General features: G+C 36.1%; 1 protein-coding gene across 1 annotated transcript in view; it reads right to left on the reverse strand.

Annotated features, from left to right (window-relative positions):
- Positions 1–24,576, reverse strand: part of PLXDC2 (plexin domain containing 2) — a 253,466-nt gene that overhangs the window by 26,447 nt on the left and 202,443 nt on the right. Inside the window, exons 10-12 of the mRNA XM_058018381.1 lie at positions 4,916–4,976; positions 1,881–2,034; positions 446–484 (exon numbers count right to left, since the gene is read on the reverse strand). Coding sequence (XP_057874364.1) covers positions 446–484; positions 1,881–2,034; positions 4,916–4,976 — 254 coding nt within the window. The remainder of the gene's footprint in view (positions 1–445; positions 485–1,880; positions 2,035–4,915; positions 4,977–24,576) is intronic.

The raw sequence follows: 24,576 nt of genomic DNA on the forward strand, positions 1-24,576 counted from the left end.
ATATAAAATGGGTATGCTTATTAACAAAATGTCATGTCATGATTCACTACTGTGAATGACTTTATAGCACAATATTATTATTTAGAACTAGCACCATATACTCTTAAAACAGTTAAATAAAACTCCATTATTATAGTTAATAACTGTATTAATACTGCATTACTAGTCAATAATTATATTAATACAATTAAAGTTTGTTTAATATGTCCATAATTGAACAAGCTCTTTAATTACAGAAAGCTAAAGACAATTGTAAATATTTAGTTTCCTAAGCAGTTCCTAAGTTTATTTGCCCTACTTATCTTCCACACAGATGTGGGATGCTGGAGTCCCTTGAGAGTCTAGTAAAAACTATTTCTACAATCAGATTTCGATTAATAAAGTTCAGTGAAGTATAATTTGACAAAATACTGACACTATTTACAGACAAAAAAAAAAATCTTACCTCCATTATCTTTTAGGTGCAGTGCTATCTTGGTGTCATCTATAAAGGAAATTCAAAGTTAGTTGAAGGAAAAAGCATTTTTTTAGGCCATGATTCACTTTAGCAATAGGTTTCTAATGATAAATACATTCCACAACAAGAAAATTATTTAGTCCTCAACTTGATGAGAGCTAGATTGTGGTTTTCCTTACACTGAACACTACACTTTCTTACCACTAAAAAACCCCCTACTTACGAGAGTGTTAAAGCATTCAGGAGCATTCAAAACACTAGCAAATAAGGGTATGAGAGCTTGTGTCATAATGTTGTTCAATAATTCATATATATTACATATTCACACATAGCTTGAGCATTCTATCATATGAAGGAATATATGAACCAACATGTGTCAACAAAGTAAGACAATGACCTATTTTCTTTTTGAAGAATCTTGGAAAAGTCTACTAATACCAAACCATATTTACTTCCTTTTACTAAACCCTATTTACTTATTCCTCTTCTTCTTGTGAATTTTAATGAACAGAATTCCAGAAAATATTCCTTTTAATGCAGTCCAAATGCTGCACTGACATTTTCTAAACTAACCGGTCTTTCCTATCAGTAGATTCCCACCTTGAAATGTCTTCAGCTCAGATTTTCCTGTCACAGGCTATTTGGAAAATCTCTACCTAGTTCCTTTTCTTGTGTTAACATACAATTTCAACAAACACACACACACACGCACACACACACACATTTTATAGATGATCTTTGATTAACCTGAATTAGCTTTCTTGCCCAGATGAATTTCCTCAAAAGGCAGGAGAGCAGGATATCCCAGGCTCAAAAAGGTAAGATTTAAGCAGCCATTGGGACGAGGATGAGAACTGACCCACCATTGCTTACCCAGTTAATTCAATTCAGAAGCCTAGAGAAATTACTTCACAATAGCAAGCACTACATGAAAAGAACAATGTCAATTGACTGAAAAAAGGTAAACAGGCATATTTCAAAGAGGTTTTTATTTTGGATTATCTATAATTTTCACCTGGCTAGATAGAGTCCATAAAAGAATTACAAATTCATTAAGTCTGTGATGGGAATTTCTTCTAGATTTAGCAGGGACCTTTACTACTACTATATCAGCAGGTTTTGGACTACTGCCTGAATGTAAAGAAACATGAAAAAGTCATTGTAACCTCAAGTTTTCATGAAGTCTTCCTAACTTGTCGTTACTTCTCCATCAGCATTCTCTCCTTGAGCCTTCATCCCTTTTTCACCTTACTAGCGCAAGAGTGAGCAATTTAAAAGCAAGAGCCTTGAAGTCAATTCCCAACTCCTTCTGCTGCCCCAGAGGGAAAAGGTTGTCATCAACACATACTTAAAGGAAATAAATTTCTTTCTGAGTTGTAAATTGCTTTTTTTCAAGTGTAAAAATGCGGTGTATACATATCACCTTCTGTGGGCAGGCTGGTTGGAAGGTGGGAAGTGGTGGATCCTCTGGTGGTTGTTAAAACTCTGAACCTTGTGGTGGTTGGCAGAAGGGTGGTGGTGGAGTACAGAGGTGCTTCCGTTGTGTCTATATTCCTCTCACAAATCTTATCCTTTGACTGTTGGGAAACAACAGAAACAAGGAAGAGCAAATTAATTCTCAGTGGAAACTGTCAAGAATGAAGAATTTAATCATGGACAAGTTGCTGTGATAAAAAGAAATTGAACACAGACACTAGAAAAAGAAATTTCAAGAGCTTTCTCTTTCAATCTTTTTTTCCTTTTCCACTTTCTAGTATCTATGCAGCATTCAGCAACATATATTTTTTCATTTATCTGCAAAATTTACAGCTCTTCATTGTTAATTACAAAGTCAGCCCAGATTGTCAAACTTATTTCCCTCAATCAAGGTATAACATTTAAGTCCATAATTCAGACTTTTACTCTTCTGTTATGAAAGCTCACTGCCATCAATCCAGGTGACATAAAACATGTTAAAAAAGATATGTGGGAATTAAATAGTAGCTCTTCGTAGTGCCCAATGTGTAGTTTACTGGAGCAATTAATAAGGCTTTACATGGAATTATCACAAGGGAACACACACAGATGCCTGAAATGTGTGCATGTATTCAGCCTATAGAATATTTATTCACGACAATAAATCAATCCATTCACTATATGCCTATTAATTCAAATAATATTAAAGTGTAATGTATTTTTGTATAAATAAAAACATAATATATAAATAGAAAAACCTATTATTATAAAATATAAACATCAAAAATAATAAAATTTTTATACTAGATTTGGAAACTATAAATAAAATTCCCTATCAAATATACATATTTATTTGCATGGGTAAATATTTTGATACAGAGTCCGCTTGCTATTTTTTTTCTCCCAAGTTCTGGACATTTTTAAAAGTCTGAAGACGCAATGAATAATTTCTTTTATGGTTCACACAGTTTTGCAGGAAAATACATCCAATTATCTTTCAGCATTCTACTCCTGCTGTCCCCATTCATTTTAATGAGGAGTGGAGTCATGCAAACCTTTATTTTATTTTATTGAGATCTGGCTGTCAAAACCCAGGGGACATTGTCTTTCTTTTAATATTCACAGATATTTTATAATTCTTTTTTTTACTTTAAACTATATATCAAATTACAGAATTGTATCAGTACATGCAGGATAGTTATTCTTTACATTTTTTCATATTTTTCTTTAAAAATACTCTTAATTTCACTGATGTAATTTAGTCAAAATTTAGCTCAAAATTTATATTAAAAATAAAGAAACCTTACGATGAGAATCCTCATTATTTATCCTTTTGAGTGAAGCATCTAAAATTAACCATTGTGTGCTAAATTTTGCTCCTTCCTGGAACTCTAGCAGTCAGGCTCAGGCATAATTCTGGAGTATGCCAAGCAAGCTGTTGCTTCTACTCCACAGAGCCTAAAAGCTGGACAGTCAACTGCAACCAAGTAGCCCAAAACTGTGCAAATTAAACTATTAATTTCTCAGATACACTTAGTATATTGATAATTTCCTCTCAGATCATGTACTAAACCTTGGAGCACATGCTGGACTGGAACAATAAAGGAGAAGCAGAAGGGAATGTTAATGTCCTGCAGAGAGAAGTTTTTTGATATCTTAGTTTGCAAGCACAATTGAATCCTAGCTAATTTTAATCAGGATTAAAGCAATACAAGGGTTGTGCCCTATAATAACACATGCTCCCAGTAACTTTTATCCTGTGTTCTTGAAAGTGTTGCCCTCCGCAGATAATAAACATCTCAAAAATGTTGCTTTCAAATCAGCTGGTGACAAACTGCAAAGCTGAAGCTTCAAGGCCATGTAATAAGGCAGATTGCAGTTATTTTGCAATTGCAGTTCTAAAAAGAAAAAATTTCTTCCACTAATATGGATTTATAGCATTACTTCTCTTTGCTTCTACTGAAAAAAACCAGAATGTGCTTTTCTTACTAGACACCTGGGGCTGTGTTTTGCCCTGGGCTTCACCTGACATTTCAGAAGGCCTATGTTGTTGAAACTCATTCAGCATTAGGATATTTAGCCTGTTCAGCAAAAATGGAAAAAACCCCTGCTTTTTAAATGGCAATCTTCTTTTTTAATGAAGATTAAAAGTGCCATAAATTAATTTGTTCCTATTACCACAATCCCAACATGGAAAAAATAAAAAAGGAAAATTAAAAAACCCCCAAACCTCAAACCAAAAACAGCTGTAAAGGGGCTTTTAAACTGGAAAGTCATGATCATTATCATCATCATCAAAAATCATCATCATTATATTTATAAATGTTTATTGAAAATTAACTTCTCTGGTTTAGAAGTACCCCAGATAACTTTCAGAGGAGGGTTATGGTCCCTGTTTGACAGCCCACCACTACCACAGTCAGATAACTTTTTTGTCCTCTCACTGCATCTCCATGAGAAGAAATCAAAATGCCATGTAGGCTGGTTGTGTGAGGACTTTTAAATTTTTATTTCAATTACTATTTTTATTTTATGTCTTTGGATTAATCTGTGTAATTTCTTCTTTATTAAACGATCTGGCCAGATTTCAAAACCAAAATGAAATGTCTGTTTTTCACTTGAGGCTACTCTTGCAAAGGGTTTTCTGAAATAAGGAAAATAACTGTATCTTCCCCTTTTCTGGCAAAAGTCAGAGATCTAAAGAAAACTGGCACAGGGACATTGTTTTGGAGGAGGCTTTCTGGGGGTTTTTTTGGGTATTGTTTAATTAAAGTATTTTCCCAAAGATAAAATTTTAATTTTTGTCCATTTTATTCCCTCAAATGGGGAGTGAAACTGTTCAGATTCTTCTTCTTTGTTATGCCTTATGGATTTCCCCTGAAAGATAAATATAGTATTTCTTTGGCCTTGAAACCATGCTTTATGATCTGAATAATTTAAACAAAAACACCACAACTACATAAATTGTCTCTGATGGGCTGAGGATGGAAACTACTCACATACCTCTTCTGGGCAGCCACTGTCTACCCAATCTTGCCGGTGACGATCAAATCCACTGGAGCATCTTTAAATGATGAAATAGATAGAAGTTGTCCAGATGGAAATAGGAGGAAAACAAAAAGAATAAAGGAAGGGAGAGGAACAGAAGAGAGTGACAGAAAGAATAAGTAAATGATGTGATTTAAAATCCATATGTTTTATATGGTATCATTTTTATTCAAGATGCTTTTGCTTACAATATGAGAAACTCCTTTAATCCACTTTAGTGAAAGGTGTTTCAATGAATGAGACTTTTAGTTTTTAAAATTTATTTATCATTTTTAGATAGGAATATCTACCTTCCACTGGATAATTATTCTTAAGATGTCACTGACCCACAGGATTTTTAAGTTTGATGTTTAATTTACATATTGATGTAAATTAGTTTAATTATTATTGTCCAGAATTCTTAGCCAGGAAAATTTAATCCCACAAGGGATGTGGTGAACCAGTCACTGGGTTTATCAGGCAAAGTGCTCACAGACATCAAGATACACATATAACTATTTGATCAATGTTCACCGCTGCTCTGAACACTCTCTGTGACAAATAGAAAACACTGTACAGCTGCTTCTCCCTCCTCTCTAGATTCAGAAAACTTAAATTGCATGCATATTTCTTATCAAATTAGGTGAGTTTAATAACCTGTTTGCAATATCCCTTGTCTTTTGCTGTATGTAACAAACAAATTTTTAAGACACTTGTAACACTTTAAAGTAATGATTCCCCTGGAAATCTGCATCTCTCCAGAGTATTATCAGTGACCGTAGAGTAAGTTTGTGTTTCCTAGACAACAGGTAGCATCACAAACAGAAAGCATTTTTAAATAGGCAAGCAAATAACTAGAACACAGTGTTCATCTTTGAAGGACATTCTTGCCAGCTAGGATGTTTTTTATTTTGGAGAGTTTGTTTTGGTTTCTGCATTCATTTCCTGCAGTATTTTGTTATGAGACAGGGTGATCTCATTTGGCAGCCATGGTCATAACTTACCTGAATGTATAAAAAACAGCTTTTTGCTGTCTTTTAATAAGACTAGGCAAAAAAATAAGGCCATGGTTGTGGTTAGCTGTATTTCAGAGTCCTTTTTTTTTGTTTACAAAGAATTGAAAGATGACAAGACATGTCAAGTACTACCTACTTCAAGCAAGGGAGCAGTTCATTTGGAAAAATGGAACACCATAATTATTTTTACAGAAGGAGAGGATGTTACAAGAAGATGTAAACAATGTTAACAACACACTTGGGTAAGAAAAATCTCCATATAATTATTCTGAGCAGAATCTACAATGTCTTTGAGAAAAGATTTTGAGAAAAATGTTCATTTTCTCGTTACACCTGCATTGCATACCACATTCCATCGTTTTCAATATTACTAAAAGAAATACCCCAATAGTAACTGGTGCCAATTTTCACACACTATAGCAACTGGCTTCTCCAAACACCCATTGCTGTTAAGAGAGGAATGTTCAAACCAGAAATGTATTTCAGAGAAATACGTTTATTATATCTCCTTCCCAATGCATGAGGCCCCTAACATAGGAAGGACATTGGCGTGCTGGAGCAGTCCAGAGAGCCACAAAGTTGATCACAGGGCTGGAGCACCTCTCTTATGAAGACAGGCTGAGGGAATTGGGGCTGCTCAGCCTGGAGAAGAGAAGGCTTCAGGAAAACCCTCTACAGGCTTTCCACACTTAAAGGGAGCTTATAAGAAAGATGGAGGGAGACCTTTTATCAAAGTAGTGACAGAACATGAGTAATGGTTTTAAATGAAAGAGAATAGAATAATATTGGATATAAGGAAGAAGATTTTCACAGTGATGCTGGTGAGTCACTAGAATAGACTGTCAAGAGAAATTGTGCATGTCCCATCGTTGGAAGTGTTCAAGGTCAGGTTGAATCGTGCTTTGTGCACCCTTGCATCTACTGCAAGATGTTCCTGCCCATGCCAGTGGGGCTGCTCAGAGTAACCTTTAAAGGTCCTTTCAAACTCAAAACATTCTATGAATAAAGACCACTTGAAAAGTGTTTTCTTGCTGAACTGTGAGTGAATCAGTGCTATGTTGGGAGCTCAGTGCTGCTTCTCCATCTCTGTGGTGTTCTGTCTCTGTGAATGTTTGAAAGAACCAGAAGACCTTTACTAAGCAGAAAGAAATGATAACATGGTATTCCAGGTATGAATAGAACTTTTTTTTTAAGTCTCCCCTACATTTCTTTAAAATTTGAAGATCTTCATTAGCAATTTCTCTGCCTATAAACAGGACTAGACTGATTTTTCAGATGTACTGAAAACATAAATCCATCACATTTTATTCATACTGCTTTGGCTCAAATGGTTTTGAGGATATTCAGTACATGAGAAAACCAAACCAAATATTTAGACATGAAATCAAGTCACTCCATCAATTCCTCCACTTGAGGCAGTTACTGCTGTTGCATATCTATGCTAATTCAACCCAGTGTACTTAAAGCTAGTAGGGATTAAAGAAACCTAGATTTAATCTTATATATAAATGGTGTGAAACTTAAGGCTCCAAAGATTAAATGAATAAAAATGTATCCCAGGTGCACTCACTTACAGTTCTTAAGTCTTTTCTTACAAACGAATGAATTACAGGAGTGAGTAACGTTTTTGGGGTTAATTTTTTTTCACCAGGAATTAACCAACCACCAAAAATTGCATGTAACACTCAAGGACTTGGAATGGCTCTTTCAAACATGTGAGGTAGTCTTGAGAAGACTCTGCCTTGAAAAAAATACATTAAACCCTGGGCACTGCTTATTTAACATTTTCCACTGATGCATAGTGAGTCCAAACAATATTATCAGAAAGAGCTTTATCAGGAATGAGATAGTCTCCTGGAAAACCTGTTTGTGAACTTCCTTTGAGGCATAAATCACTGCATGTCTGCAGCAGCAGCTACTGTTGCTGCCTCGTTGAGTTAGAGCTCTGGAAACTGTCATTTCAGTGCAGCACCCGCGTTACTGACTGCATTTTTAAGACCTTAATTTAGTGGCATGGTGATAATTCCCTGTTGCCATTAAAACATTGGAGCAGATTTGATTTGCTGCGCTGTTTATGCCATCTGTCAACACGGCTATTTCATAACAACTTCATTTTCAAGTGATGCCCAAATTCAGCTCCTAGGAAAGCAATAATAAAGATGTTCCAGGAAATGAAAATAGGGACATTTATGAAATGCAAGGAATTTCAGGGTTTGTGTGGAACTCTGGAGTACTGGTTCATGGAGGAAATGGAAAATGAATGTCTCTACAGATATAGCTACTAATGCAACTCGACTAATGGCACAACTAATGCAGCTCAGTCTGAGTAAGAAGAAAGCTGTCAGACTCCATTCAGGGAACTGTATGTAGCCAGAAAGGAGCTGAAGATGCCATCCTATTTACCAAAATCCCTTTACCTTTATTTGGCAGAGAATACTCGAAGTTTCCACTCAGTGCAGGACATGAAATGCTCTGCTACTTTTCTTGAAAAGAGTTCAATGAGGATTAATGATGATGATGTTGATGATGATGATAGTAACACTAATAATAAATAAGATAACCTGAATGCAGAAAAGGGTTTAACGTGTTAAATATAGAAACTTAATGGAAAATTATTAGGAAGAAAAGGGGCAAAGTCTGGATGGAAAAACCTTTTCATTAGGTTGAGCTGGAGTATGACAATCAAAAGCATTGAAATGCATAGCTCATATAATTTAAACCAATAATTTCCTAGTATTTTTTGGCTCTGTAAGAGTATGTAAAGAGCAGATTTTTGGAAATGAAAGGCATTCCAGAAATCTGAAATGATTTTGTAAATACCATGTAATGATTTAGCTCATTTAAAAGGTTTATTAACTCAGCTAAATAAAAGGTTAATCTGGAAAATTAGACAGAAAATTGAAGAGGCAGAACTCTTTTCTGAATTCAACCATTAAGGAAGGACCATCACATTATGAAAGGATTAAGACAGTTGCTAGGATGTTTGAATTACTAAAAGAAGAATTAGAACATTTTAAAGTGAAATTTCTTTCCAAGGTGAGATAGAAAGTAAAAAATAAATATAAATATAATAATTAAAAAATACTGGAACTTTGTGTTGGTCCAACTGAAAAATAACTCTAATCATAGAGTGATTTTTGGAGGAAAAAATGTTTATCTTTGTGCTTGGTCTGGTTTCGCCTCCCTTTACCACAGAGCAGGCTCCAATTTGGTTCCTTCACCCTTCAAATATCACTTTCTTGCCACACTCTGCTGTTTGGGGAAAGACTGAATTTTCCTTCCTTTGTTATTTTCCACTTTCAAATGCAGAACTTAATCACAGCTCAAAATGCTTACAGAGTTCATGTGAAGTATCACTGTAAGTGACTATGGTATGCATTTTTACAGTATTTGAATAGTATTGGTACTTATCACTTAGCTCAGTACTCCTAATCATATATCTGAATTCTAGCATAAATATGTTCTCTGTACTTATATTTTACTTAAATATTGCTTAATTAAACTGTACTTCAGAGTAGGAGGACAATTTGATTAGTTGGAAGAGGACTTGCTACCATCTTGCTCTTGTAAAATAAAAATATCTGACTAGTTGAATACAAGGATTTGAAACTAAAATCAGCCTGTACTACTCTAATGTTTATGAAGAATTTGAATGCTACAAAGGCGTAATTAATAGTTGATGTAACACTGAATTCCACCACTGTTTAAACATTCTCTGCTCAAAATTTAAAACATTCAGGTAACGATAAGGATGATCAGAGTGGAACAAAGTTCAGCAGTCAATCTTCAGCCTGACAATGGTTCCACAACTTTATGGGATGGAAAGCTTGGAAAAATATAGCTACCTGTTGTGTAAAATACTCCTGAAATATCAAATAAACATAGAAGGAAAAGATGTAAAAATCCAAGCTGTTATTTTTCAGAGAATGACTGAACATGCATAAGCCTCAATTTTTGTAACTCTGACACAACATTTCAACAGGCAGTGGAAAATAAAGACTCCCACAGGGAACTCCTTCTGCTGAAAGAGGCTAAGAATAAAAGTGGGATAAAAGAAGTAAGTTTTATTTTCAATTCCACTAGAAAGAAAAAGATCAAATTGTGGTTAAAGTGAGACTTGGCAGAGTTCTGATTAAAGAAGAATAGGAGGATATTTTCTATAAACTTAATGTCAGTTACAACAATAAAGGAAACATGCTGAAAAGCAGATAAAGAATAAAAAATATGCTTTTGCTAAAGGCTCTGTTTTGAACAGTTAGAAGGAAAAAGATAGTGTAAGAGGAGGACCCTAGAGTCAAATTTATGAGATTATGGTACCGGCATTTCCAACAGAATCAGCAGAAATTTACATCAAATGTGTTGTCTGGGAAGGAACCACACTGAGATTAGTCCCTCATACTAGATTACAGTTGCCACTGCTTTGACTTTGTGCATTTGTACCTGCACAAAGTGGGTATAAAGAGCTAATAGCAACAGAAGTTAGCAGAGAATTCTGATCCGTTGGCATTGCTGCATGTTTGGCACACAAGTAATTTCTCAGGGTTTGATGCAAACAGCTCTGAAGTACTACTGGATTTACTTTACTCTGTTTACATCTGTTTACTCTGTTTACATCTGTTTAGTGATCCTAAAAACCACAATTTAGCTCTTCTTTCTAACATGATTGTCTGAACTATTTTCTATCTTTGGACACGCAACTGACACTATCTCAGAATTACAGTTATTGTTGCATATCCATTGATTTAGTCTCATTTTAAAAATAAAAGTATGAAAGTCTTTGGAGAAAATGTTTCTTTTTTCCACTTTAGAGATAAGGAAACAGAACATAGGAGACATGGAATGATCAGCTGAGATAACACATAATTTGTAACAGAATCTAGAATTAAGCCCAGATTTTCTGAAAACCAGATGAGCATGCACTATTTCACAGCTTCTGTGTTTCCCATAGTACTCACAGACATATGAATGGTAGAACTGGGAATTAAATTGAAAAACATCAAGTCTCAGGTGATGTGTATCAAGGCACAGATCTCATTCACACATTGCCCATGCTCTTTTTTATTCTGGTTCTTTACTGGGATGTTCCTCCTTTGAAAAAACTCACACTGATAACAGTAGATAACAACTAGTAGAGTCCTTGTGGCAGGATAAAAATGACCTAGTGCCTGGAGACTGTATGAAAAGGACTGTTCACGTGTCTGTTATCACACAGGAACCCCAGTAATCATGCAGTGTGCACCATGGGTGGTTCAGTACTGGTGGGCAGCAGCATCTGAGCTGCAAGAAGGAGAATTGCAGCAATGGCTTGGTTAGTGCTGGGTTACTGCCCCTGCTGTGTCTCATTCACAGCTCTAAAAAGAGAAAGAACTGAAAGGAAGCAGGAGCTACGACAGGCAAAGGAGGCACAGAGTGCTAAACTCACTCTGCATAATCCAATGCTTATATGCTTATAAAAGTATGTGAATTAGGACTAAGAAAAACACCCTCTGTTAAAACTCAGTGAACTCTTCAGAGAGAGGGCAAAACAAGGAAGGACATGAATCATCCTATTACTGGTTATGTTCAAAGCAACTTAAAGTTTAGAAAGCTATTTGTTTCCCAAAATAGTATCTTAATTGTGTCTCATTTTTTATTCTAAAAGTGAGCCCAATTCTGAAGTCAGCATTGAGCAGGATCAGTCATCAAAAGAGATCACAAAAGAATTGCAGAACAGGAGGAGCTCCTCAGTTTCCTAATTAATGGTACATATTGATATTTGTTGTGATATCCAGTGATTTCATTAATGCATTATGATAATGCAGATATTGGAAGAGTTAATAGATCTGAATAGAGAGGGAACTAAAGATGACATTTAAGGAAGCATATTCATAAAATTTCATTTATTTCCCTAAGCTAAGAATATCTTCTACAAGAACATGTTAGAGAATTCCTGAGTTTACATGACTGGAAAGACTAAGAAATGTATATGCTATAAAAAATCTGAAGACTATGTTGGGAAATGGAGCACTTTTTTTGAGGTCATTCTAATCTCAGATAATCCAAAATTTATGAAGAGACATGAATTTCAGATTTCTTTAAAGAAAAACTTTTGACGAGTGTTTTGTGTTTAGTAATAGGTAAAATTTAAAATATGCCAAAAAAAAAGAGACTTTATTCATGGTGCTTCATTATAGAATGATATCTAGGAGGCTGTGAGGCAAATATGATCTCAGTGATGCTCAGTTTATATTGAGGAGTACAACCATAAGAGGTTAGCACTTCTGGAAAGCAATTAAGGCAATTGTGATCATTCTGTCCACACTAGTACAATAACCATGCCCAGAAATGTTCTCTGGCACTGAAGACTGCTGGCACACAATGGCCTATGCCTGAGGGAGCAAACTCTCTCAACCTTGAAAAGGAGGAGGCTGCACATAAATAGCCAGCTGGGAATAACCTTTGGAACAGCCCAATCCCTGCACCATGCCCGGGAACTGTTCTGGACAGCGCTCCTGGGCATGGACTGAAATCACACCAGGAAACATCACAACTGTTTTAGGAACACACACAATTGTTTTACAATGCCCGGGAAGCTTCCCAGGCTGCGTTTAATTTGTGATACTATGTAAAAAGATATTTTGTATGAGAAGATGACCTATGCTTGTAAAAGTCACTGGGGCTACCATTCTGCATTATATTTCAATGAAAAATGAGAAAAAGAAAATTTGATAAAGTGCAAAAAACTTTCATGTAAAAATCTTGGTTGATTCCGTTAAAAAATTACTTTATTTATTCCTTGTTTTATTTATTTACTTTATTTATTTATTCCTTGTTTTATTTATTTCCCTTGTAATGAGAACAAAGGAAATTAAGAGTGATCATAAAAAAATGGTGGAAGATAGATACCCCCATGGTAATGCAGTGGGTTGGAAGCTTATATGAAAGGAAAAAATCTAATACTTCCAAAATAGGAGATTAACGTTCATCCTAAAAATTATCCTAGAGTCAGGTGTGATAATCTGGGCTGCCTGTTTCCATAGATGTGTCCTGAGTTTTGACATTCCTGAAATGCTTTGGTCTCAGTTTCTGTTGTTTCACTTTTTTTTTTTTTTTAATACTTGAAATAAGGAAAGAAGGGGACCGGTTGAGAAAATTTTATCTAGGTCAACAATTTAGGCTACAATGGGTAGATGGTGTATGGCTTCTGAAATATAGATTCATGAACATTCAAATATTTGATAAAAGTTACCCAGCAAGTAATTTCTTAGAACATACCATTCTCTGGTCATTTGTAGTTTGGAACTACAAATTAAGTTTATCTCAGACATGAAAGTAAAGAAATCTAGTACCTTGTTCCTCACTAAATTATTCTACTGAGAGGGTCTATGAGACAGAATGAACCTACTACACAATCATTATTTTTACTAATCCGTTTATAGATCTTTTCTATAAAAAAATTATCCTAAACTCATAAAACTGGGGTTGGCCAAATTTGTGCATTTTCTAAGACACCATTTTTGGGACAGAAAAAAATGTCCAATTTGTTCATCTGTTGTAGGCAGAACAGTTGATTTATTTCAGGCCATTGAAAGAGAAGATAAGATATAGTGCAAAATAGCAGCATCACTGTTCCATGTGTAGCAACGCATAAAAGCATTGCAAAATGGGCAATGCTGGATAATGGAACTATCCTGTTATAGTACTATCCTATCCTTTTTTGATTACAAATTCTCTTAGAAATCCAACTAGAAAAACTAGTTAGCTTCATCAGGGGAAGCTTACTTATCTATTTGGCTCAGAAACTGCTGTTGTGAGGCCTAAGAGCCCTTGAGAAACTAAGAACCAAATTATGTTTGGTCTTTATTCCCTTTAACTTTCATATTAGAACTCTGAAGTTCTACTATGTTCAAAGTCAAAGGATATATCCTGACATACACGGTTAGAGAAGTGACCCTGAGCTATTTAAGAATCCACTGTTTCCATTAGTGGAAGATGGTCAGCTCACTCAGGACTCTTTCAGTAGCACAGGAATAGTAGTTAGCACGAAATAGTATAAAGACCTATACATAATAGTCAACAGAGAGAGAACTGGATAAAAATATCAGTAGTTTAGCAAATAAAGATAACACTTGCAAATTAATGCTAGTTAAGGAAAATGTGGGAAATTTCAGAGGTGTGAAAAAGATATAATTTGGGACTTTACACACAATAAGAAATGGAAGAAACAGCCTGAGTGTCAAGAAGATAACCTAAGTAGAGCAGAAATGATGCTGTAGACATGATGTTAAATTATCTCATTGTTTTTTGGTACAATATATTATAGTGAGACAACCAGTGAGAAGTTTGTGACCCTGACTGCATTCCTCTGTCTTTGAACATGTGTTCATACAGTAACGTTCCTATCTGAAGATGTCAAAACCTTCTTGAAGCTCTTTTTCTGAATGCAGGTAAAGCAGGTTAAGGTTTTGCCTTATGTGGTAACCTCCCTCTCAGCATTTTTTAAGCAGTCTTGTGTCTAAGTAACAACCCTAGTTTTTCTAATTTTTCTCATTTGTGTTATGTATTCATCTATTCATCATCTACCTGTATTTCACATTTCACAACATGTATTATGAAAGTTATCTTACTAACCATTTTGTATTAGAATTTATTTAATGCAGTGTTGCTATGCATTTTGTTATCAGAAAAGTCTGTTTTATTTGAAATTTGAATTTGAATGTCCCTTGCATTCTTTGTATTATACAATTAAATTCCAATAATTATGGTAGATGACCATTTGAGGCATTTATTTGGGAATCAGAAAGTCTATAATGTCTTGTGTAGGAACCCACAAGAGAGAGAGACAGCCTATCACACACAAAATGATGACTACAAGCCTGAGTCAAGTTTCTTAAAATGTCTAGTGTATATATAAATAACATCATAAAGCATCTGTGGAACCCTTTCAAGGGTGAGTGTCACCTGTCTGCAATCAAATAGGAATTTTTCTGAATTCAAACATGGATATGAACAGATGAAAAGGAAACCAAACTGAAAAGAATTTTGGGCTGCAATGGGACTGAATGTGGCATACTTCTGTCAGAAAAACCCTGAAGTTTAATCCCAGAGTAAATACCTCTCTAATACAGTGTGGCAGTACCCACTGGAATGGCTATCACCCTCAGGATAAACAAAAAATGAGGAATTAAATCTGTACTAAGCTCTCTTGTGATTTGAAAGACTTATGACTGGCACAGAAAGTGCAGTTCTAGATATAACTGGTTCATTAAAGACTGAGGTGGGCTTTTTCTTATTGTTCTAATGCAATAAATGAAGAATAAAATATTACTAGTATTTAAAAGAATTGTGGCAAAAGTTTCTAAAGAAAAGAATTGTACTGCTACCTATTTTTCTAGCTATTATATTACACCTATTGTCATTTTGGTGTCTTAGGTGCATCTGTGAATTTAAACATGGAAATGAAATACAGATGTTGTCATCTTCTTTCCAAATTAATCAGCAAAATTAAGTATTACCTAAGATATATATAACAGCTGTATGTCTTCTATCCCTCCCCTCAATGAGATTTAAGTGCTTAATTGTCCTCTGTATCTTTGGTAGCTACTTCCTGCATTTATAAAAAACACCTTAGGAATGTCATATATTTGGTAATAAACAGTACATGAGAGAGACTTTAGAGGAAGGTCTTAGAACAGTCCAGGCAGTGATCCTTTCCATATTAACTGTGATGTCTTGTCCAAGTTGTGTTGCAAAATTGGATATCACAGGAACCTGCACAGTGGTTAGCGAACAGAGTCTCTAAGCTCCAGAAGACACAGCAACAACTCTGGCAAACGATGTTATTGTGAACATCTAGTTAGTGAAAACAATCTCAAATTTTGAAAAGCAAATGATATGGTAAGAAACACTTATCTAGAATATTAATAGTGTGAGTGAGGTGTCTTAAATTGATCACTGTGTTTACACCTAGATTAAAAATCTTCAAAATGCTTCCCCATCTTCAGGTTCAGGATATAATAGAAAATATTTTAACAGAAATATAAGGATTTCATATTAATGAGAATTGTAGCAATCTTCTGCTCCTTTTCTAGAAATAATTTAAAGTTTTATGACCCAGTCTTGAACTTCTTAAAAATTTGCATCAGTTATGAGCATAACTGCTGTCCTCATGCTGTTCTGAGTTATTCAGAAAAACAAAGCAGGGTATGCATATGTGTGACTAATGCTGGGGCTGCAAGAAGACTGGCTATTTCTTGTGTGAAAGCAAGATTCAAATTCCCTTAGTAAGATATCAAATCTATTCATGTTAGGATCAGGATAATTTTATGGAGCTGATGAGAACATCAGTGAGTACTGCAGAAGAATGTGGGGAGAAAAGAAGCTTGGGGAATGAATGGTCTGCTCTTGCACTGACTTGTACGAAGCCCCTGAAAGCTGGTGCATGTTCACTGGGTTTCTGCTCAGAGACTGAGATTTTTAGGTTTATTAGTATTATCATAGGAATTATTCCAGACAATTTGTGCTGGAGGGAATTACAGAAATTCCACAATTTGACTGACTCCAGCTACTATCAAATTCCACCAATTTACCAAAAAAAAGTAGAAAGGCTAGTAATCTGCTATTCATCCACGTGAGATTCTCAGTGAATTGCAAATTCCTCTGGCTGCAGGCTAACCTTCAACAAAAACATTTTGTGAGCTCAGGATCCTCTACATTCCTTAACAGTGCTTTCCAAAGTACCGTTATGTACATTTTACTGATATGTACCATTATTACAATTTTTAAAGTGTACCATTACTATTTACCATTATTTTTAAGTGTACCTACAGGGTCACTGAGGTTAACACTCTCTTCTAACAGAACTGTCATCCCACTTGAGAATATCTATTACTATAATCTTGTGAGGCTTTTTTCATCAAACAATACCATCACTGAGCTCATTCTAGTTTGAGAAAATGCTTTGTTCATTAAACACTTTTGTGCCACTGTCTTTTCTTGCTTTAGTCCCATCAGGCTTACCATGCATACAAAATTTTTAATTATTGAATGCTAATTTCCTAACAGTTTCTTGCAGTGCATGAGGGCAAATTAGCTTGTCAAATTAAAAGCAAGGACCTTGGAAAATATGTGAAGAAGTTGGGTGTGGAGCAATTTTCTGCTCAAGAAAGTACAGATCTACTTATTGTATTGCTCGTATCAGTAATGCATCAGGGCTGACAAATTTACACATTTATTCTTGATACATTTGTTGCACTTGAATAGAAAGATCAATTGCTCTCTCAATAAAGCTTTTGAAATAAAAGAAAAATATGTTGCATTTTAGAGCAAACTCTGAAAAAGAGCCATACTTTCTGATTCTCTGCTATGTGTTGCTTCATAATTGGAAAAGAAAGTGTATGCAAGTTAGAAAACCATTACTTCCATTACTTTTCATTTATCTTAGAGTAAATGTGACCTAATTCAACAATCTGATTGTTAAGACCTGTGTGTTAGGACTCAGCTATATTTTCACAGAAAATCCCTTCAGCTGTAGTGGCATCATACAAACATTCAGAATCTGGGCACATTTCTTTTGCTTTGTGTGAAGCAGGGGTATGATCAGCAAATTCTTGAAGTCACACACATTGGTAGAATGAAATATATTTAACAGAACACACTATGTATTAAACCTCTAGCCCTTCAAAAGTAACTAAAAGGAGATTTTCCTTGTAATTTGTATATGAAACTATTACATTGATTGGATTATATATGCTCCCTCTGGTGGTTTACTTAATCCATAGAAATGCCTTTTTTTTTGTGTTTGTATTTCAATAGCTAGGGTACTGCAACCAATTTAATAATAACAGCACACTACTGTCAGGTAAATAGTGTTTGGATAAAAAAAGCCTGAGTATAAACCAGCCAGTCCTCCTCCCATCTTTTAATTTGCAACTGAACTATGAAATATTCCTAAAGCAACCAAAAAATCCAAAATCAAAACTAAACCCACAACCCTTAAAACTTCAAGTAATTAAAAAAAGGAAGTATTTAAAAGTGAGCACTTTGAACCAACCTTTATGATGGAGTGCTAACATCAGTGGAGAAGGGAAGCTCAGTGGATGTCGCCTATCTGGAATTCTGTAAGGCCTCTGGCACAGTTCCTCACAACACTCCTCTCTAAACTGGAGACATTCAGATTTGGTGGCTGGATGGTGTAGTGCATGAGGAACTGGTGAGATGTTTGCATCTATAAAGTAGTGGCCAAAGGATCAATGTCACAGCAGAGATTGGTGAAAAGAGATTCCTCAGGGGTCTGTGCTGGGACCAGTGCTGCTTAATGTCTTCATCAATGGCACAGACAATGGGACCGAGGGCACCCTCAGCAGGTCTGCAGATGACACCAAGCTGAGGGATGGGTTGGTTTGCATTCCCCTGCTCTTTAGTGGAATCTGCAACCCTTGTTGTGGTGTAAAAGCTGAGGAAAATGTAGATATCAAACAATAAGCTATGTGTTTCTTTTTTGGATTTAATTATTTGCTTTCATAAATCCAGAGGCTTCTCTAGTCAGATAGCATAGTAATTATGTTTATGGTTTTATAAATTCTGTAGGGAAGGTGTTTTGCTCAGCTGATAAATATTTTAGGTTACATAAAAATGTTACTTATAAATACTATAATGTTTGAGTCAACACTTTTTAAAATGAGATCAGGTCTTGCCAATTGGGATATACACATCAGCAAACAAAAAACATTACCCTTTTCTTCTACCTGATACTAAAAATTTCCAGACATGAACTCACATTTGAAAATTAACTAAACATATTTCCAATTTCCTTCTAAAGAAAGAAGAACAAACAAGACATTTCAAACTTATTGAGAAGTTCAGAACACAAGTAATAGGAATTCTTTTTTCTCAGTTACTATAAGGGCACCATGGAAAACTGTCACTTCATATTTCAAATGTAACATGTTTTCTTAAAAAATGCAGGTGCCTAAAGAGTCTTCCTTCCCTGCTTTCCAGCTAATCAGCATGGAATGCAAAACAACTTGTTTCTTTATTACTTGCTTAGATGGGAATAATGATTATCATAATAAAAGATTAGAAGTATCAATCCTTAAATCACATTATTGCTGCTATTCCCAGACACATTTCTGATTTTTCATTTTGCTCAGAACACATTCCATAAACCCCAGCTATAACCTGTTCATTTAAACAACTAGAGCTATTGTTATCACACAGGACTATGCATTGAAGTGAAATACACCACAAATGGGATTATTTCAATTTTTTTTACCCCAGAATTGCTTTAAGAGTATAAGAAGCTTTGGGAGCTGTGCATACACACAAGGGCAGTATGACTCCCTAAAGTCCATGGAGTGCCCTGCCTCATCACTGCACTCAGTCCTGGAACTTTTACAGTCTCTTTCAGGGCACTTTTCAAGCAGGCGGTTTGCACTTTGTGGGTCTATACCATAAACTGGTATGATCTCAAACCACATTATTCAAAACATACTCTGGAAAACAGAGACTTTTAAGGATAAGAGTGCAAAATATCACTTCTTTTTTCACGCCAAGGGAAGTCCCCAGCAGGGCTGTCTGGAGAGCAGTGCCAGGAGCCAATCCTGGGTCTCCAGGCAGCCAGTGCCTGAGGGGAATGGAGTTGGTCTGAGCTGGAGACATGCGAGGAAGTGCCCAGGCTCACACACCTCCACAACTAATGGGCCATTCGTCTTGACTTGTTTTCAGAGGATCAATGTTCACTAATGTCCTGTGCCTCTGGGGATTCTCTGTCAAGGCAGTGTCACCCTTACTGAGTAGAGAAGCTTCGTGGGGCTCCCATGGGGCATTTCACTGCTCAGCCCTGCTTAGACTCTTCTGAAGATTTTGTTCTCATACAAAGTGTTGGAGCCTTAGAAATTTTTTGGTCCTAGATACTTAAGTACAGAATTTGGTAAAAAGTTGCTTTTAGTACTGGTCTCCTATTCTGTGTAACTTCCCTTGAAAACCCAAGTGAGTCAGCCAGCAAAGCATCCTTGTGGATCCAGCTGTTAGCCTTTTGGCATAAGGCAGACACTTCTGAGGATTAGAAATTTGAATATTTGTTCCAACAGTGACAGCAGAGTAAAGCTATAATCTAAACTGTTCACAGCTCCTGCCCTTAGTACTACAGCCCTCCAGTTCCCTTATCTTCAGTGTAGGAGTGATGGTACCACACCAAGCCTGACTGATGTTGCAGGTACTGGGAGGTGCTTTAGTCCTGTATTGAGGAAGTGAAGCATGAGACATTGACAGACTGAGTCTCAGGATGCACAGATTGAAAGAATGTGCTCTGAAATATCAGCTTCATTTCACTGCCCAAATGTGAGATTTTCCTGAAGTTTATCAAAATAAAAACATCAATATCTAGGGAATCTTTATTTATTGGACAATCAGCTTCAAATATTTTCAAGGGAACTCACTATTTCAGTATATGCAAGCAGGTTTTACAAACTGAAGCTGTAAAATAACAGCAAGGTGGTCTTAAAACTGTCAAAAACTTTTCTAGAAAATGACATCTCTAATGTGTAGGCTATACCAAGTGCCTAGAGTATATAAACATTTTCAGATGCATAAGAAGATGATGTAAACAAATCTAACATTAATGAATTCTCCCAATTTTTACATGTCAGGAAGTTAGAGATAATGAAGGGCAAATGATCCATGTTTCAGCCACTGGAGACCTCCATGGGACAGATGCTAAAGTGTTTTAGGCATTTTATAGACATGGATACTTGTGTTGGAGAAAGTTAGAATACCATCTCAGCTTACATATTTATAGTTAATCTCCTTTGAAGAGTTTTACTCGTGAAACAGTTATGAAATATACATAGTTCCAACAGAAATTAGCTCCTAGGGGGATCCTCCATCTGCTGAAGTCAAAGGAAAATGATGTGCTTTTGCTTCAGTCATGGTAAAGTGGTGTGACACATCATATTGGATTTCAGACAGGATGGTTTGATGACCCCCTATGAAGGAGCTAATGGTGATTTAAGCTTGTAGAGAGTGCAGGAATAGAGGATTTGGCCCTCAGTCACATCCAAAATGAACCTGCCTCTCCAACCATTGCAGAGCTTGCACAGCAGCTGGGTTGAGGTTACAGGTAGGAAACAACCCACTGCTGTAGGATAAAGCAATTTTCATTCCAACAGAGATTGCCCACAGGGGGGAGTAAAGTTTGTCTGCAATGGTGACACTGGTCAGTTTTCTTTGTGCAGTTAAAGGTTTTACATAAAGTTTTGGAGGTTTTCCCCCAAAACTGTACTTTGCTGAGTGAATGATTCAATATATGGATTAAATCTAATGCAAGGAAAGAAATTAGATGCAAGATGGTGCTCCTGGTAGTAACATTTCTCTGGCTAAATGGGGTACTAAGTACCTGAGAAAAAAGGTTGTGTTTCCCAATGGATATGTATAGGCTTGTTACCCACATGGAAATCTGTCTGCTTGAGAATATCTCACTTTAGAGCACCACAGTACTACTGTGGCACCACAAAAATAACATCTATGTGCGTTCCAGGCATATCTGAGCCTCACTACCCACCAGTGCCCTCAGAAGCAAACAAAAATCCTCCCTCTGCACAAATCTGATTTCTAAGTTTGTTGGGAGATTATTGGTACATTGAAAACCAGTTCAAAACCTTTTCAGGCTTTTGCAACAAAGGCTAATTGGCTTCCCCGCTCTGGGATTTGCCAACAGACAGGAGAGGCAGTCTTGGCTCCTCATTTCTTGGACCAGTGTGTTCAGTCAGATTTGCAACTGAGAAGCATTACTCAGGTATTGTTCCTAAGCATTCCTCCTACTTCAAAAAACCCTATGAGCACACATTTGAAAGTGGACTGTAAATATTCATTTCTTTATCCTTTAGGCACTTCTGAAATATCTAAGTTAATACTTCATGGAATTCTTTGCCCTTGGTTTTTCAGTCTGATTTTATCCTAGTGGAGCAGAGCAATGTATATCATAACAGGAGATAAAAGTCTCCACTGATTTACAAGACTGGTGAGTGAAGAGCCGTGACATACAGAAAAAGCTGAAGGACTGTGAGGTAGGAATTAACAACTTTCCATCCTTTATGATTTTTAGCCAGGCTATTAGATTTTCTTGTTGAGGAAATGCTTCCTAATCACATGCAAAAAGAACATTTTAACAGAGCAAATTTATTTTTGAGGGGAAAAAACCCACAATGGGGTACTGAAGCAAATGATTCTGAGCACTCTTCTTTGAACTAGACATTGCCACTGAGAATGGAATAAGATTTTTTAATTTTTTATCTCTTGAAAATGATTAGTCATGCTGAGAAAGTGCAAGGTAAAGGAAGAGAGGCACTAGACTACAAGTCCAGAGAGAGTATGCAAAACTGGTAGAAAATTTTCAAAGATGAGACAGAATGATTCCTCATCCCAATAATCTGCAGTGTAAGCAAATAAATATTCAGTTTTCACATTTTGGAAAGCAAGTTGCCTCTTTTCACAAAATATTTAACCATTTATTATTTCAGATCTCTTTCTCCACAGAGATGAAATAGTTGAAGTTGCTCATTTCAGAAACTGGAGATGGGCGGCCAAGAAAGACAAAGAGGCCTGAAGCAGACACCCACCAAAGCCATGTTTCCAGAGGAAACAGCAAGCTAACAGATTAGGTGTAAAATCCTGTATAAGGATTTTACATCTAGGACTTGACCACAGCCTCTGTGGTCAAGTCCTAGATGAACAGAGTCCTGAAGAAACCTGTCTGATCTAACAGCTGGCCCAGGTTTGAGTGGGAGGTAAGTCTGGATTTTCCACTCTGAGCTATTTTATGACTCTATACAAAATTCTCCATTTTCTAAAACCTGAATGAATACTGCTCATTCTGACATATAAGAATTGTATGGTATGACTTTTTTAATATTACTGAAATTTCTATGTAGAAGTTTCAATATCCATCCTTTTTCTAAGGAATCCTCTCCAGTTCCTGCTTTTGGTGGTGGTCAAACAATGCCCAAAGACAACCTGCATGAAGTGACAGTTTCACTACTGTCAGTAATGGCCTAATTAATAGCAATAAAGCTACTCAATCTACCTGCTGCATCTTCTCAAAAGCACAGCCATGCTGCAGAGTGGAGACAGCTGTTTTTGGGAAACAGTACAGGACTACCTCACAGCAGGCTCATCTTTGATCTCCACATGCAAAAAAACCCCTAGTTTTTCTTCATTCAAACTTTAATTGAATAGAAATAGTGTTCAGACTGTGCATTTTTCAGCAGTAAATTACACCTTTCCAGTTGTGAGGGAACAGCCACAAACGCTCCTAAATGAGCAGAAAGAAACACAGTGTGGCTACATGACTGGTTCTGCTTCTGCAGAAGGATAAAACTTAGTTCTCCACAGTGAATTTGTGCCTCAGTGAGCAAAACGTATTTCTCAGCAATGTCAACACTTAGGAAACTCAGGTGTTTGCAAACTAGAGGGAAACAAAAAGGATCTGAAGGTTTCTGCACCTGCTCTTTACAAGAGGTCTGGATTTTACAATGTAAGGGAGTTTATAAAAACAAAAAGGAGAACACTGGCCACAAAGCAACAGGCCCTGCTCAAACCAAAGCAAACAGAAACTCAGTGCTACAGCATCTATTGATGGAAAGAGAACGAAGCAATGCTGAAAGAAAGGATTTGGCTAAAGCAACCAAGAACTGTTGTTTGGAACAGTTTTCTAGAAGTAATACTGCTCTTCAATATATTTTCTATGTTTTATATTACATGATTTGTCTTAGCTCTAATTCCACTGGAAAGGTTTTTGCAAGGCAAATAGGGAACAGAGTTACTTTTTAAGTGACTTACTACAGGAGTTGCAGCTTAAGAAAACATTATAAAATTGACCCAAAATTTCTAATTCTATGCTGTGTTCTTCAGCTATTTACCAGTTCTTCAACATGGTGTCAAAATGTTGCACTATTTTAGAATGTTAATTACTTTTTCTTGTTTCAGTATACATCAGTTTCATACAAAGTATTTCTAAACCCAATAACTAGAAGTGAAGAGCACAGCAACAATGAATGTCCATTATGATACTGCATTTTGTTTCAGAGAAGTGGCATGAAATTCATCATTATGGTCAGTGAAGGTCAGTGAGTGAAAAACTTTTTGAGAAGCTGCAGTTGCAGAGTTTCCATTTTGCTGGCTGTGCTTCAGCTGCTCCACAGTCTGAATCACTCCTGCCATGGACTTGGCTGTCCTGGTCCTTTTGTCACTGAGAACCTGAGGCGACCCAATGCACCCACCAAGGGTAATGACAGGTTAAAAAAGGAAAGGACTTTGGCTGTCTGGATGTGTTGGTCTCCCTGCTGCTAACAAGGAAGTTTTTACAGCTATATTAACACCTTGCATCTCCATGGGGTTAAATTATTTTTGATGAAGCCAATGACGTAGGGAGAAAATATGATTTTTATTATGACATCTCCTTCTTTTTCTACTTCAAAAGGATTTTAAAGTATGACTGAAGAAACAAGAACAAGGGCTTAACTCCTGAGTCAACTATTTTGACTATTCTTGCCTAATTGTTGAAGTGAAATGAGACAATGATGAGCTGCCAGTGATCACACTTGAGATTTATGTTCATGTGAATGCATATATATAAACACAAATGTA

Source organism: Melospiza georgiana, chromosome 1, assembly GCF_028018845.1.
Source record: "Melospiza georgiana isolate bMelGeo1 chromosome 1, bMelGeo1.pri, whole genome shotgun sequence".
In the NCBI taxonomy this organism is placed as follows: domain Eukaryota; kingdom Metazoa; phylum Chordata; class Aves; order Passeriformes; family Passerellidae; genus Melospiza; species Melospiza georgiana.